Source organism: Chiloscyllium plagiosum, unplaced genomic scaffold, assembly GCF_037043375.1.
Source record: "Chiloscyllium plagiosum isolate Xiang-an unplaced genomic scaffold, Cpla_swu_hap1 HiC_scaffold_47, whole genome shotgun sequence".
NCBI classification, from domain to species: Eukaryota; Metazoa; Chordata; class Chondrichthyes; order Orectolobiformes; family Hemiscylliidae; genus Chiloscyllium; species Chiloscyllium plagiosum.
This window is the reverse complement of record NW_028270185.1, coordinates 19,080,821-19,096,783: the sequence shown is the minus strand read 5'-3', so window position 1 is coordinate 19,096,783 and position 15,963 is coordinate 19,080,821. Positions and strand designations below refer to the sequence as shown.

General features: G+C 44.1%; 1 protein-coding gene across 1 annotated transcript in view; it reads right to left on the bottom strand.

The window, feature by feature from the left end:
- The window catches only part of LOC122542883 (inositol-trisphosphate 3-kinase C-like), a 79,597-nt gene extending 64,833 nt beyond the window's left edge, over positions 1 to 14,764 (bottom strand). Inside the window, exon 1 of the mRNA XM_043681002.2 lies at positions 14,320 to 14,764. Coding sequence (XP_043536937.1) covers positions 14,320 to 14,688 — 369 coding nt within the window. The 5' untranslated portion in view covers positions 14,689 to 14,764. The remainder of the gene's footprint in view (positions 1 to 14,319) is intronic.
- Between the last annotated feature and the right edge of the window lie 1,199 nt (positions 14,765 to 15,963).

Here is a 15,963-nt window from a genome sequence, read left to right as displayed (position 1 = left end):
CAGTGAGGCTTGCCAGGCCGGTCATGAATCTGTGCTGGTTCTCCCTCAATAACTGAACATTTTCAAGGTGTTCAGTTACCCCATCTTTGATTAGAGACGCCAACAATTTCCCCACCACAGATGTTAGGCTAACTGGTCTCTAATTCCCTAGTTTTCCTCTATTACCTTTGCTTTTTAACAAAGTGACATGCAATTTTCCAAACCAGATAGACGAGTTCTGTATCTAGGGAACTCCGAAAGATTAGAGTTAGGATACCTATAATGTGCTTCCCTACTTCCTTTAACACTCTTGGATGGAAACTGTCAGGTTTCAGGGATTTGTCACTCTAATTTCATTAATTTCCTCAGTACCGACAATTTACTTACGTTAATTTTTTTCAATTCCCACTATTAATTTCTCAGGACTTCCAGCAAGCTATCCCTCTTTGCCTCAGTATTTACTGTAGAAAAGTAATTATTCAACATGTCTGCCACTTTCCAATAGTCACTGATAATATCCCCACTTTCAGTCCTGACTAGGCCAACATTGTGTTTTTGGTCAGGAACAAATTGCTGGAGAAACTCAGCAGGTCTGGCAGCATCTGTGGATAGAAAGCAGAGTTAACGTTTCAAGTTCTGATGAAGAGTCCAAGGACTCAAAATGTTAACTCTGTTTTCTCCCCACAGATGCTGCCAGATCTGCTGAGTTTTGTGAGCAATTTCTGTTTTTGTTTCAGATCTGCAGCAATTACAGTTCTTTGTTTTATATTATTGCTCCTGTCCACCAAAATTCCCTTTATGTAACTCTAACATCTCTTCTCACTGATCTGGGTATCTCTGGCAAATTTCCTTTTACAATCTCTTACAGTAGATCTTAGAAGCTGCTTTCTAGTCCTTTGCTGATCTTTGTATCTTTCCCATTCAGCAGAATCTGGGCTGCTTTTTCATAAACTTTAGTTTTACCGTGTTCCTTATCTCTTTAGTTGCCCATGACAGTTTTTGTTCAAATGGAGCTTTTCCTTCTAGGATATTGTGTTAAATGTTTCTTTCGACATCCTCCACTGTTCTTCAGTAGTTTTACCCAATTGCAGATTTCCCAGTCACTGTGGACAGTCTCGGTCTCATCTCATTAAAGTCAGCCTTACCTAAATCTAAAACTCTAGCAGTTGCTCCGTGCTTTTCTCTTACAAATGAACTCAGTCAGGTTATGATTATTATTTGATAAATGTTCATGCATAATTAGGTTACTAATTCAATTTGGCTCATCACTCATTACTAAATCCAACATTGCTGGTCGCCTTGTTGTTTCCAGGAAATATTACCATCAGAAACTATTCCAGGCATACCCCAGAAATGAGGTAAAAACAATGACTGCAGATGCTGGAAACTAGATTCTGGATTAGTGGTGCTGGAAGAGCACAGCAGTTCAGGCAGCATCCAAGGAGCTTCGAAATCGACGTTTCGGGCAAAAGCCCTTCATCAGGAATAAAGGCAGTGAGCCTGAAGCGTGGAGAGATAAGCTAGAGGAGGGTGGGGGTGGGGAGAAAGTAGCATAGAGTACAATAGGTGAGTGGGGGAGGGGATGAAGGTGATAGGTCAGGGAGGAGAGGGTGGAGTGGATAGGTGGAAAAGGAGATAGGCAGGTAGGACAAGTCCGGACAAGTCGTGGGGACAGTGCTGAGCTGGAAGTTTGGAACTAGGATGAGGTGGGGGAAGGGGAAATGAGGAGACTGTTGAAGTCCACATTGATGCCCTGGGGTTGAAGTGTTCCGAGGCGGAAGATGAGGCGTTCTTCCTCCAGGCGTCTGATGGTGAGGGAGCGGCGGTGAAGGAGGCCCAGGACCTCCATGTCCTCGGCAGAGTGGGAGGGGGAGTTGAAATGTTGGGCTACGGGGCGGTGTGGTTGATTGGTGCGGGTGTCCCGGAGATGTTCCCTAAAGCGCTCTGGTAGGAGGCGCCCACCCCAGAAATTCACTACTTTTTTGACAAGTGTTTGTCTGCATCTCCCAATCCATGTTCAAGTTAAAATCCCCATATTAAATATCAACATTGCTCTAGGCCAGAGCCAAAGACAAAACCAGGTAAGGATGGTATGAATTAGATGGATTTTTATGACAATCCAGTAATTTATGATCACTACTACTTATCCAATTTATTCCTGGCTTGTATTTCACTAATTTAGGAAGGATGTAACAACACTAGAAAGGTGGTTAACATCTTCAAGGAATCTTTACATAAAGTAGTCAGGGAAAAACTGTTGAATTGTCAGAAGACCAAGAATGAAGGTGCTCAGATTTTGGTGAATTGGCAGGATCAAAGGAAAATCTTCATGCAGCCAATGTATGGGATCTAGAAAGCAATGCCCAAGAGAGCATGGTGGCATAAATTCAATCAAGGTTTTCGGGGAATCAGATTCTTAGCTGAAAAGGAAGTATGAGAAGGGCTACAAGGAGAAGACCAGAGGAGTGGCAATAAGAGGAAAGTTCATTTGGAGCGCCAGCGCAGACAAGACAAACAAGGTAGCCCCCTTCTGTACACTGACGTCGAGCCTAAATTTCCTGTCTGCTGTGCTGGAATTTGGATTGGTCTTCATTTTACCAGGTCAACAAAGTATCCTAAGTTATGCTGCTGCAAATTTCTGCCAGTGCCAAAACTCTTCCCACTTATCTTCAGCAACTGGCTACAAAAGCTAAACAGTCTCACTTCCCTGTCCAAATAACCTCAGGAGAAACTATTCTTGCACCTTGTTATTTTAGCGTTATTAGTGGTGACTCTCAGCTCATGTTCCTTTGATACTTTCTTGCCTCAGTTTCAAAATTGTTACCCTTGTTTTCAAATCATTTCCTTGGTCACTCCTCCCCATCTTTGTAACATTCTCTTCCCAACAATAGTCCAAGTTTTGGAATTCGCTCTCTCCATCTCCCTGTAACATGGACCAGACTTAGAGAAAGGAGGACAAGAGTTTGTCTGTGTGATTTGGGATGTTTTGTTCGAGAATATTCTATGTTATTAAGTCGCTTTATAAATACAAGTTCTTGTTGCCATAATCTTTAGCATATAGAATATATAGAATTTCAAGGCAGGAAAAGGCCAGTGATTCAACCAGTCCTTGCTGGTGTTTTTCCCCTTTCCCAATTCATTTCCCTCAGTTCCCTTCCCAAAACTTAGCCAAACGTAACAAGTTCTTCCAAACTTCCAGCCCTTTCCCTGTTCCAGCAGAGAAATAAATCCCCAATTTTCTAAGCCTTTTGCTTTGGAACTATAAACTCTTGGCTTCAGAGTCAGCCAAATACATCTTCACTGCCTTCCTTGCCCTTGCTTCACATCCCTCGTGCAATCTGATGGTCAGAACTGTGTGCAATCCTTGAACTGTGACCCAACCGAAATCTTTCACAAGCTCCACGGCACTTCCTTGATTCTGTATTTAATCTTAACTACTCACTTCCTAGCAAATGCCTACTTAGCAGGCTTACATCTTTCTGCATCACTCCTCTGTTTTGACGTCTTGTCTGTGCTCAGATAATTTATATACACAGATATTGAGGTGTTCCAGGACAGATACCCACATCATTGTCCCACTCATCTCTATTTGTTTCTTTCCAGCATACGCCCAATCAATCACTATCTATACTATAGATTAGATTAGATTACATTACAGTGTGGAAACAGGCCCTTCGGCCCAACAAGTCCACACCGACCCGCCGAAGCGCAACCCACCCATACCCCTACATTTACCCCTTACCCAACACTACGGGCAATTTAACATGGCCAATTCACCTGACCTGCACATCTTTGTGACTGTAGGAGGAAACCGGAGCACCCGGAGGAAACCCACGCAGACATGGGGAGAATGTGCAAACTCCACACAGAGTCGCCTGAGGCGGGAATTGAACCCGGGTCTCTGGCGCTGTGAGGCAGCAGTGCTAACCACTGTGCCACCGTGCCGCCCATAAATATTCCCATAAATATAATATTCCACCTAATAACACGTCTTAATTGGTGAAACGTTAAAGCACCCGAAGTTCAGTGGGAAGTACTCTCACTTCTGTCAGAAGGTTCAAGCCCTCTCTTCAGATGCTTGAGCAGCATTAAAGCACATGAGCAACCTAGTTCCATAACATCACAATCTTCAAATATTGGAAATGCAAAGACAAAAAAAGGACCTCATATTTCAAACTGCTGAAGAACCGTAAAACAGAGTTAACATGTTAAGTGCAGATAACTTGGTATGAACATACAACATCTGACAATTATCTGCCTGATAAGTTTCCATATCCTTTAAGATCCCACTGAAATCTGTGCAAGTCCTAACTGTCGAAATTCTCTGATCTCTTTGCAGGTCCTCACCAAACTACTATGATTCCCTGTTCTTGGAATTCAATTGTTCGACAGAGAGGAGTCAAATTTTTGAAGCGGTATGATGTGTTCCTGAAGCCTTTCCAGTCTATTCTGCTGACTTACAAATCTAACAGACGGTCTCAATTATATACCGACCATGACAAGGTATGAAATACCGTTTGTGATAACTGGATAAAGCACAAGAAAGGAAGTGGAGCTGATGGTTTTGGAGACAGAGGCAGGGGGAATCAGTTATTTCCATGTGTAGGTAGGTTACCATGCAATTCTGGTCATCCTTCCTATCAGAAGGATGTTATGAAACTTGAAGGGTTCAGAAAAGATTTACAATGACATTGCCAGGGTTGGAGGATTTGAGCTATAGGCTGACACTGAATAGGCTGGGACTGTTTTCCCTGGAGCATCGAAGGCCGAGGAGTGACCTTATACAGGTTTATAAAACCAGGGGGAATGGATAGGGTGAATAGACAAAGTCTTTTCTCTGGGGTGGGGGTGTCCAGAACTAGAGGGCATAGGTTTAGGGTGCGAGGGGAAAGATATAAAAGGGAACTAAGGGGCAACTTTTTCACAGAGGGTGGTGCATATATGGAATGAGCTGCCAGAGAAAGTGGAGGAGGCTGGTACAATTGCAACAATTAAAAGGTAACTGGATGGGTATATGAATAGCAAGAGTTTAGAGGGATATGGGCCAAGTGCAAATGGGACTAGATTAGGTTAGGATATCTGGTCGACACAGACAATTGGACCGAAGGGTCTGTTTTTGTGCTGTACATCTCTATGAGACTATGATTCTAATTAATAACAGATCTGCCAAATGCTATTTTCCAACATCTGACAACAGACAAGAATGTCAACAAACCAGAATTAGAATGGATAGTGCCTTTCACCATATCTGATCTGCAGCCCAACATTTAACCTTCCAATCACGGTAGATACAGTTCTATCAATATATCACAGAGGCACAGTAGTAGCCCTCTAACACCGATTTCATCACTGCATAACACTTCGGTATGGTGCTGGGTGAAGGCATTTATGTACTACTTCACCCTATCCCCCACCCAAACCCTAAACAGCACTTTGAAAAAGCATTCTACATAAAGGAAAGCAAGGGATAAGTAGAAGGTAGAATAAGCATTAACTGTGATAAATTATTGAACTAATATCTCAACAGAAATGGTACTGTTATGAGGTAAGACATACGGCAGAGGTGGTCAAGTTCACCAAGATAATCAAAACCTTTTAAGGAACAAAAAAAAGCAAGCCCTTCATTTGTGTTTACACAGGAGTCTGAGAAAAAACAAATCAAGAACTGGATAAAAGTGAGCAAGAAGCATTATCATTGACAAAAAGGAAATGCTTATATAAGTTAGTTAGCTAAAGGTTGGGATTGGAGACAAAAAGAATGCTTAGCGAAGTTGGAGAAAAAATACGAGCAGTCTAAAATGTTCTATTCCCAGCACTGTTGAATCAGACTGGAAGTCTTGTTTTTTATAGAAACCTTCCCCACAAAAATATACTTCCAAAAAATTTTAAATGTTTTATAACGTACTTTTAAAATGTATTTTTAAACTTAAATTTCAGAAGTTGCAAAAAAAATCCATCTTGTTTCCATACTCATGCCTCACCACAATTGCAGTAGCCTTAATATTTGCAATATAAATTTCACATTAGGTCCACAGTCCGAGGCAAAATGTTACAAAGTGAAAATCAGCAAAAAGTGCACTAAAGATAAATTCTTCTTCCTATAATGATATTCCACTCTGGGGTGCCTCAATACAATTTCAATATTCTTGGTGCTCAGTTTGAGTACTATGGCTGAAAGACCTTAGACACATTAACGAGAGGTAACCAGTTGGTCCTGCCATCTAGAAATGGAGCTCTTAGAACATGAGGAGCTGTAACATTGAAATGACTGAAGGTCATCACTTTTTGTCCAATAGAACCGTCAGAAATAGGGATATTTGAAGTTTGGAACTGTGATTCCAAGTGTTAATAAAGAAAACAGAGCTAACCTAAGAGACTAACAGGCCAGGTGAGTCTCACATCATTAATAAGGTGGTTTTTGGGACTTGAATTATAAATTACCTAATTGAATATCTAAAATGATACAAAGTAGTCCAATACTGATCTCTGAAAACAAGTCTGTTCTTAGCAAGTACATAGGACTCCAGGAGAAGCTGAACACAGTGAATACAGATGCGATGTCCATGGGCTATGAGTGAATCATAGAAATGGGTTCATGCAGATAATATGAGTAGTCAAAGGGGTGGGAGATGGAGAGCAAGTTGGTTCAAGGGGTAAAAAAACTGGTGAGATCAGAAGACAGATTATAGAGAAATACAACATGGAAACAGACCCTTCGACACAACCAGTCCATGCTGACCATGTTCCCAAACTAAACTTGGCCCATATCCCTCCAAACCTTTCCTATTCATGTACTTATCCAAATGTCTTTTAAACATTGGCAAATGGAATTTAATATAGAGAAGCACAAGATCTTGCATTTTGGAAAGTCAAACCAAGGTAGGAGTTGCACGATGAATGGTAGGGCCACATGGAGTGTAATGGAACAAGGGGATCTTGAAGTTCAGGTTCACAGTTCTCTGAAAGTGAAGTCACAGGTAGACAGGGCAGTGAAGGTGGCTTTTGGCACACTGGCCTTCTTCAGTCAGGGCATTGAGTATAGAAGTTGGGAAATTATGTTGCAGTTATACAAGACGTTGGTGAGGCCACACTTGGAAGTATTGTGTTCAGTTTTGGTAATTTTGTATCGGAAAGATGTTATTAAACTGGAAAGAGTGCAGAAGAAATGTACAAGAATGTTGCTTGAACGCAATGGTCTGAGATAAAGGAACAGGTTGGACGAGCTAGGACATATTTTCTTTAAGAGCATAGGAGACTGAGGGGGGATCTTATAGAAGTGTATAAGATCATGAGAGGCAAAGAAAGGGTGAATGCACAGAGTCTTTTTCCCAGGGTTGGGGAATCAAGGATTAGAAAGCATTAATTAAGGCTAGAGTTGAAAGAATAAAAAAGGGAACCTGAGGGGCAACTTTAACTTTTTTTCTTTACACAGAGGGTGGTACGCATGTGGAATGAACTGCCATTGGAAGTGATTGAGGCCAGCACGTTAACAACATTTAAAAGACATTTGGACAAATATGTGGTTAGGAAAGGATTAGAAGAATATGGGCCAAGTGCAGGGAAATGAGGTTAGCATGGACAGACATATTGGTCAGCATTGGGCTAAAGGGTCTGTCTCCGTGCTGAGGACCCTGTGACTCTATCTGAATCCACTCCTTCTCTGGAAGTTCATTCCACATATGAACCACTCTCTGTATACAGAATGCCCCTCAAGTTCTTTCTAAATCTTTCTCCTTTCACCCTAAACATATGTCCCCTAGTTTTGAAATCCCCCACCATAGGGTTATTCATCTCATCTATGTCCTTCATGTCCTTATAAACCTCTAAGGTCACCTGTCAACTTCCTATACTCCAGTGAAAAAAGTCCCAGCCTTTCCAGTCTATTTTTATGTCTCAAACTCTCCATTCCTGGCAACATCCAAGTAAATGTTTACTAGACCTTCTCCAGTTTAATAATGTCCTCCTATCAGGTACTAGCACCAAGATAGCTTGATAATGAAATATGGGCTCTTTCTGTGCTGCAGTTCTGATGTAATGCAGTGTGCCCATGGTGCTTTCAGTTTTTATGAATCAGCGAGCCACTGGCAATTTCTCTCTATCACGGGCTCAGAACACTTGACTAAATTACCATCATTGTTGCCAAAACAAACAACTCTGGTCAGTCACTCTTAACTTGGTCGGCACTAAAATACAGTGACAATTCACCAGGAATTGCATTTAATCACTTCAACCTAACATAGTCAAGCACACCAAGTCAGCGAATCTTAAAATAATTCAGTTCATTGCTCTGTCATCCGATGATAGAAAGGAGATTTCTTTACCGAGACCAGTCAGTTCAACTGGTGTTTACTCATACCTGAAATTCCTTCGGGAGTCTCTGCTTGGGTATACAATTTATATTAATAGCAGCGCCAGAGGGTTATCCGTTACAACACTGCTACATTGAGTAGAGCTTAATCACAGCAACTATATTCACAACAAAAAACATCTGACTTGGCCAACACAGATAGACTCAGACACACACACCAGGGCTTTCATAATACCAAACACTCAACCACAGATGCAGAGTTAGTCACAGCAACAGGCTAACACTTCCTCTCTCCACAGAAACTGTTTGATCAGCCGAGTGTTGCCAGTGCTTTCTGCTTATGAAGTACAAGCAATAAAGGCACTGGCACTATATATCCTATTCTGACACACTCAGTTCCTTGCGTAAATTAGACAAACAGCCATGTTGTTCAGTTTTATTTCTTTCACTCAGGTTTTTGTTAAAACCTATAATCACAATTTAAGCCAATTCATTACCAAGAAATTATACAGATCAACGTTTTAGAACTGATGCTCTCGATTGCAATTTGGATGATATTATTCGCACATCCCCACAGCTTTATAATCTCACACTCCAGTCAGAACAGACACAAATAATTTTGTCTCCAGCACAATGTGACAGTGCCTATCATATCCTTATGGCCCAACAAAATAGGGCTGAAAAAGTCAAATCAGATTAAAAAGACCAAAACAACAGTAGTTACAAGGACAGAGATAGCCTGAGCTGAAAATGTGTTGCTGGAAAAGCGCAGCAGGTCATGCAGCATCCAGGGAACAGGAGAATCGACGTTTCGGGCATAAGCCCTTCTTCAGAGGTTTATAAACCTTACAGAGGTTGAAAAGAACATGAAGGACATAGATGAGATGAATAACCCTATGGTGGGGGATTTCAAGACTAGGGGACATATGTTTAGGGTGAAAGGAGAAAGATTTAGAAAGAACTTGAGGGGCATTCTGTATACAGAGAGTGGTTCATATGTGGAATGAACTTCCAGAGAAGGAGTGGATTCAGAAACGTCGATTCTCCTGTTCCCTGGATGCTGCCTGACCTGCTGCGCTTTTCCAGCAACACATTTTCAGCTCTGATCTCCAGCATCTGCAGAGCTCACTTTCTCCTTAGAGATAGCCAGAAGGAATTTTGTGAGGGATGCATGAACAAGAAAATGAACAAGGAATTCAAAACTCCCAAAGATAGTATGTTCTGTTCATTTGCCAATATGTCTCTGAAACATGGACAATAATCACAGATCTACGGAAACCTCAGAATTGCACTAAGATGCAGCTAAACATTCTATATACAGGCTATAAGACAAATGAAGTTGGAAGAGCATTACAAACTCTAAAATGTGACATCCAGAAAAGAAAATATCAGTATTTCAGCAACTTGATCAGAGCTGAAAAGCTACAGAGAACTCTTCCACAGGGTAAAGTGGAGGACTGCAGGAAAAAAGATTGACAAAAGGGTGGTTGGATGACGGATGTGACAAAGCGGATTCAGACGAGCTACGGTGAGGAAGGGACAGCATGGCACAAAACTGTCCAGCAAAGCATAACATTACAGCAGATCTCCCAACACAAGTTGGTACAATCAGACATCATCAGTTTCACATCTTTGGGACATTCCAGAACACACTTCAACAAATTTAGTACTTTCCAAGTGTGGTCATTGCTGTCATTGCATACTTATGGGAGTTTGCTGTCTGCAAAGTGACAATGATGAGGTTAACTCAGCATTTTTTTAACATTATGTCAGTTTGAGGAGAATTATCAATTTTGGCCTAACAGCACTGCTCCACCCTGCTTTAGCAGTGTTGGGTTATCATAACGTTAAAGCCTTACACCTTCAACACTACAGAGTCAGTTTAGATTATGCAAAGTCTTTAGAATGGAACTTGAACTTCCACCTTTGGACTGCATTGAGAGTTATCAACTGAATAATTCAAAATTACGCATATCCTTAATAGTGCAAGGGGCCTCACAGAACTGTAAACCAAAGCATGGGTGCTGATTCACTCAAGATATTCATAGAGATTAGCAAAAGCTTGGTCAAAGGGTCTTATAACTGGGGAATAAGTCAAGGGGGAGAGTGGTTCAGGGGGGGGACTTCTAAAGCTTAGGATCCAGGCATGTAAGGTATGAATAGTTATTTATGAAACGAGTGCGGTGTCTGTGCCTGTGTGCACACGTATCTGTGCCTGTGTGCATGTATGTGTGATTATTAGCCATTGCTCATTTATACGAGTGTGTTACCGAAGGTATGACCACAATTGGTGAACCAATTAAAAGCAGGGATGCTCAAGAGACCAAAATTAATGGAAAGCATAGATTTTGAAGGGTTATAGGATGAGAACAAGTTAGAGATAGGGAGGTGGGGAGGCAATATATTGATCTGAAAAGAATAAAAGTTTTAAAATCGAGGCGGTTCTGGGTTAGCAGCCAACAGATCAGCAAGCTTGGGGTGAGGGAGAATGAACAGGCCTCACGGGGAATGGAGGGCAAGATAACGAAAATCTGAATGAACTTTGGATTTACGGAGGGTGCAAAGTGTGAAACAGACCTGAACCTCTTGAAGGCATTTCCTGTACACCACAGCGCATGTCAATTTGCAATCTGTACTCCGTTAATTCACATCAGCTGGATTCCTGCAATTGCCTTTCACCTTCCAGAAGTAAGGAAACACCAGGCCCTTGCTCAACAACTGATGAATCCTACAGGATCAGACAAGGTACTCCAAGGCAAAACAAGTATGAAGAAGCTAGAGTACTTGTTGTCGTGCTGTAATGATAACAATCTGTCTTGCAAAATAAAAGAACTGAATATTGACTTCAGGGAGAAAGGAAGAGAACACACCCCCATCTACATCAACAGAGCCAAGGTGGAGAAGGTCAAGAACATCACATTCTGAGAAGTGACAATAATCAATCTTCCCTGGACCTTCCATGTTGATGTGACGGTCAAGGCAACACAATATTACTTCTTCTTTCTCAGCAGGCATAGGAAATTCAACATGTCCACAAGGACCCTAACCAATGTTACAGATGCACCACAGAAAGCCTTTTATCTGGGTGCATAACATCTTGGTGCAGCAACTGATCTGCCCAGGATCGTAAGAAAATACTGAAAGTTGTGTGCACAGCCCAGACCCTCACCAAAGCCAACCTCCGAGCCATGGACTCCATTTAAATCTCTGGTTACCACAGAAAGGCTGCCAACATCATCAAAGACTCCTCTCACCCTGGTATACGCTCTTCAAACCTCTTCCATCAGGAAAAAAATACAGAAGCTTTAACACACACACCAACAGGTTCAAGTACAGCTTATTTCCTGCTGTTATTAGACTGCTGAATGGACCTTCTAATTTCCAAGCCAATGTTGACCTTGGTTTTGTGCACCTCCTGTGCAGTGGTAACATTGTGTGCATTGCTCGTAGAACCCTACAATTTCTACGTCCTTGTTTGCTATGATCTGCCTGTACTGCTTGCAAAACAAAATTTTTCACTGTACTTAGGGACAAGAGGCAACAATAAATCAAACAAACAAACAATTGGAGGCGGCCAAAGAAGGTCACAAGATCACAAGATGTTGTTCAACTTGAAACGATTCAGAGGAAATTTACAAGGATGTTAGTGGGATCAGAAGGTTTCAGCTATAAAGAGAGGCTACATCTGCTGGGTTCTTACTCCCTGGAGCATAGGAGGCTAAAGGGTGACCTTATAGAGGTTTTTAAAATCATGAGTGCCATGAATAGAGTGAGTAGCCAAGGTCTTTCTCCCAGAGTAGGAGAGTCCAAAACTAGAGGATGTAGGTTTAAGGTGAGAGAGGAAAAGTTCAAAAGGAACCCAAGGGCAACTTTTTCATGCAGAGGGCAGTGCATGTTTGGAATGAGCTGCCAGAAATGGAGGAGAAGGTGGGATCAATTACAACATTTAAAAGACAACCGGATGGATACATGAATAGAAAGGATTTGGAGGGATATGGGCCAAATGCTGGGAAATGGGACTTGATCAGTTTCGCATATCCGGTCAGTGATGATGAGTTGGACCAAAGGGTCTGTTTCCATGTTATGTAACTCTATGGCTCTATAATCAAGAGCAGGAGTAGGCCCTCAAGCCTCCTCCACCATTCAATAAAATGGTGCCTGATTTCCCTATGGCCTCAAACTCCCTTTCATGTCTGCTCATCTCCTCAATAATCCTCAATCAAAATCTATCTGACTCAGCCTTAATTGCAATCAATGACACAGCCTCCAGTGCTCTCTGGGGGAAATCACTCAGACTCACAACCTTTAGAGAAAAGATTACTCAACTCCATCTTAGACTCTGAGTCCTGATTTTTAAACCATGTTCTCATTCTAGACTTCCCCACATGAACAGTTAAGGATATGGGGTAGCCCACTCAAGATCGAGATACGGAGAAATGTCTTCACCCAGAGCAGCATCCTGTGGAGTTCTCTTCCATAGAAAGTTGTTAATGTCAAAAACATTCTATGTTTTCAAGAAGGATTTAGATATAATTGCTAGAGCCAAAGGGATCAAAGAGTGGGGAAGAAAGTTAGAACGGGGTAGTAAGTTGGATGATCAGCCACGATCATATTGAACGGCAGAACAGGCATTAAGGAGTGAATGGACCACTCCAGCTCCTATTTCCTATGTATCTCCAAGACCAGAATTGGACAGCAACAATTACAGTGAAGATAGATCACCACAGCAACTTGATTCAGTGCAACTCTCAGCGATAAACGAGAGCAGAAATACTGAACTTCCCTCCCGAGGATTTGGTCTGTGCCACAAATGGACCTATACCCACAAAAACAGAACACTGGACCAACGTTTCTAGCTCCACCACAGCATGTAACAAAGACTTTCAATCAAGCTACCCGTACTTAAATAACACATCAAAAATAGTAGAATGCACAGGACATAGCACAATAACTGCAAACCCTCAAAACAAGAACAATGCCCTCATCTTAAAATGAGCAAGAAAACACACCACAAAGAAAGAGGATGTTGGCTTCCAGCTCCATTCTTAATTTAAATAACCTCCGTAACTCCAGAATTTATCTGCTGCACAGAATCTAAACACAGTTTCTGCTCCCTTATGACAGCATCTATCATGACAGGATAACCCAAATAGAAAGTGAATGAAACAAGCTGCTGGAAATAAAATAAAATAAAAAGAAAACAGAAATGGCAAAGAGCCATTTGAGGAACTAGGAGAAAGTGAGGACCGCAGATGCTGGAGAGTCTGTCAAAAAATGTGGCACTGGAAAAACACAGATCAGGCAGCATCCGAGAAGCAGGAGAATCAACGTTTCAGACATAAGCCCTTCATCATGTGTCCAAACTGAAAGTCCACAACCAAAACATTCTGACAACCATCTGATGAAGGTGAAGCACTCCGAAAGCTAGTGCTTCCAAATAAACCTGCTGGACTATAACCTGGTGTTGTGAGATTTTTAATTCTGACAGGACACACCATCAACTTGATCAGTCTGACATAGCACACCTTCCCCGTGAGCTACAACTGCCAACCCCTCTGCAGTCTTCAGGGAATACATACAGTCTCAACCCTCTCCCATTTATCCTAGCTCCTCCACTCCCCAGACACAAGGGTATCAACCTTTCTGCCTCTGTCACCCACCCACCCACCAACCACTTGCACCCCTCACTCAAGTTACATCAGTCCACATCACCCTACCCTGGATGCGTGAACATCCCTGACCCAGAGCACATCACACAAAAGACTCCCACAAGTCAATTCCTCTCCCCAACACAAACTCTGGCGCATACATAAACACATATACCCACCCTGCACTTGATCCCAGAGGAACTGGGGCAGGGGAAGGAGAAAGAGACAGTGGAGTCGGGAGGAAACGGGGATAGGTGGCGAGAAAGAGAGCTTGGGAGAGGACTGAAGAGGGATGGGCGTGTAAGGGGTAGGGTGCTGAAGCGACTCCGCAGGCCCCATTACCTGTGGCACTACCTTCTCCCCCCTGAGGCCCCGGTCACTCACCCCCAGGCCGTCCTCCAGGCCCAGGCCTAGTCGCTGCTGTTGAGTCTCGGCGTCGCTGGAGGGACTGAAATCATCCTCGGATTCCTCGAAGGAAGACGAGTGTCCGGCGGAGGATAACGATGAGCCCGAGAGTTTACGGAGCAGCAGCGAGGGAGCCGGTGAGCTGCCGCAGCCGCTGTCCGAAGACCGGCACTCCTCGTCCGGCGGATCATCGGCCGCCCGCTCGGCTCCGGAGTTGGGGCCCAGCAGCAGCGACTCGTCCTGGGTGACAATCAGCTGCGGGATGGGCCTGTGGGGACCCGAGGACTTGGCCAGGCCTGGCTCCCCGCCCTCCTTCCCCGGGCCGTTCGCGTTCTCCGGGCTTTTCATCAAACTCCGAATTCCCGCATCGCAGAGCCCCGGGCGGAGCCGCTCCTCAGGCGGACACCCCGAGCTGCTCCGTCCATGCACAGTCTCCCAGCCCCTGCTGTCAATCAACCGGATAACACAACCCCGCCCCTACTGTCAATCAACCGGAGAACCCAACCCCGCCCCTGCTGTCAATCAACCGGATAACACAACCCCGCCCCTACTGTCAATCACCCGGAGAACCCAACTCCGCCCCTGCTGTCAATCACCCGGAGAACCCAACCCCGCCCCTACTGTCAATCACCCGGAGAACCCAACCCCGCCCCTGCTGTCAATCACCCGGAGAACCCAACCCCGCCCCTACTGTCAATCAACCGGAGAACCCAACCCCGCCCCTGCTGTCAATCAACCGGATAACACAACCCCGCCCCTACTGTCAATCACCCGGAGAACCCAACCTCGTCCCTACTGTCAATCACCCGGAGAACCCAACCCCGCCCCTACTGTCAATCACCCGGAGAACCCAACCCCGCCCCTGCTGTCAATCAACCGAACCCAACCCCGCCCCTGCTGTTAATCAACCGGATAACCCAACCCCGCCCCTGCTGTCAATCAACCGGATAACCCAACCCCGTCCCTGCTGTCAATCAACCGGATAACCCAACCCCGCCCCTGCTATCAAACAATCGGAAACTCCAAACCCACCACTGCTGTCAATCAACTGTAAACTCCAAAGGAGAAAGTGAGGTCTGCAGATGCTGGAGATCAGAGCTGGAAATGTGTTGCTGGAAAAGCGCAGCAGGTCAGGCAGCATCCCTGGATGCTGCCTGACCTGCTGCGCTTTTCCAGCAACACATTTCCAGCTGTAAACTCCAAACCCACCCCTGCTGTCAATCAACCGGAAACTCTAAACCCGCCCCTGCTGTCAATCACCCGGAAACCCCAGCCCTGCCCCTGCTGTCAATCACCCCGAAACCACAGCCACGCCTCTGCAGTCAATTCCCCGGAGATTCCAAACCCACCCCCTGCTATCAATCATCAGGAGACCCCCAAACCCGCCCCTGCTGTCATTTATGAGGACACCCCAAACCCACCCCTGCTGTCATTTACCAGGAGACCCCAAACCCGCCCCTGCTGCTAAACTCTAGGAGACCCCAAACCCACCCCTGCTGTCATTTACCAGGAGACCCCAAATCCGCCCCTGCTGCTAAACTCTAGGAGACCCCAAACCCGCCCCTGCTGTCATTTACCAGGAGACCCCAAACCCGCCCCTGCTGTCATTTACCAGGAGACCCC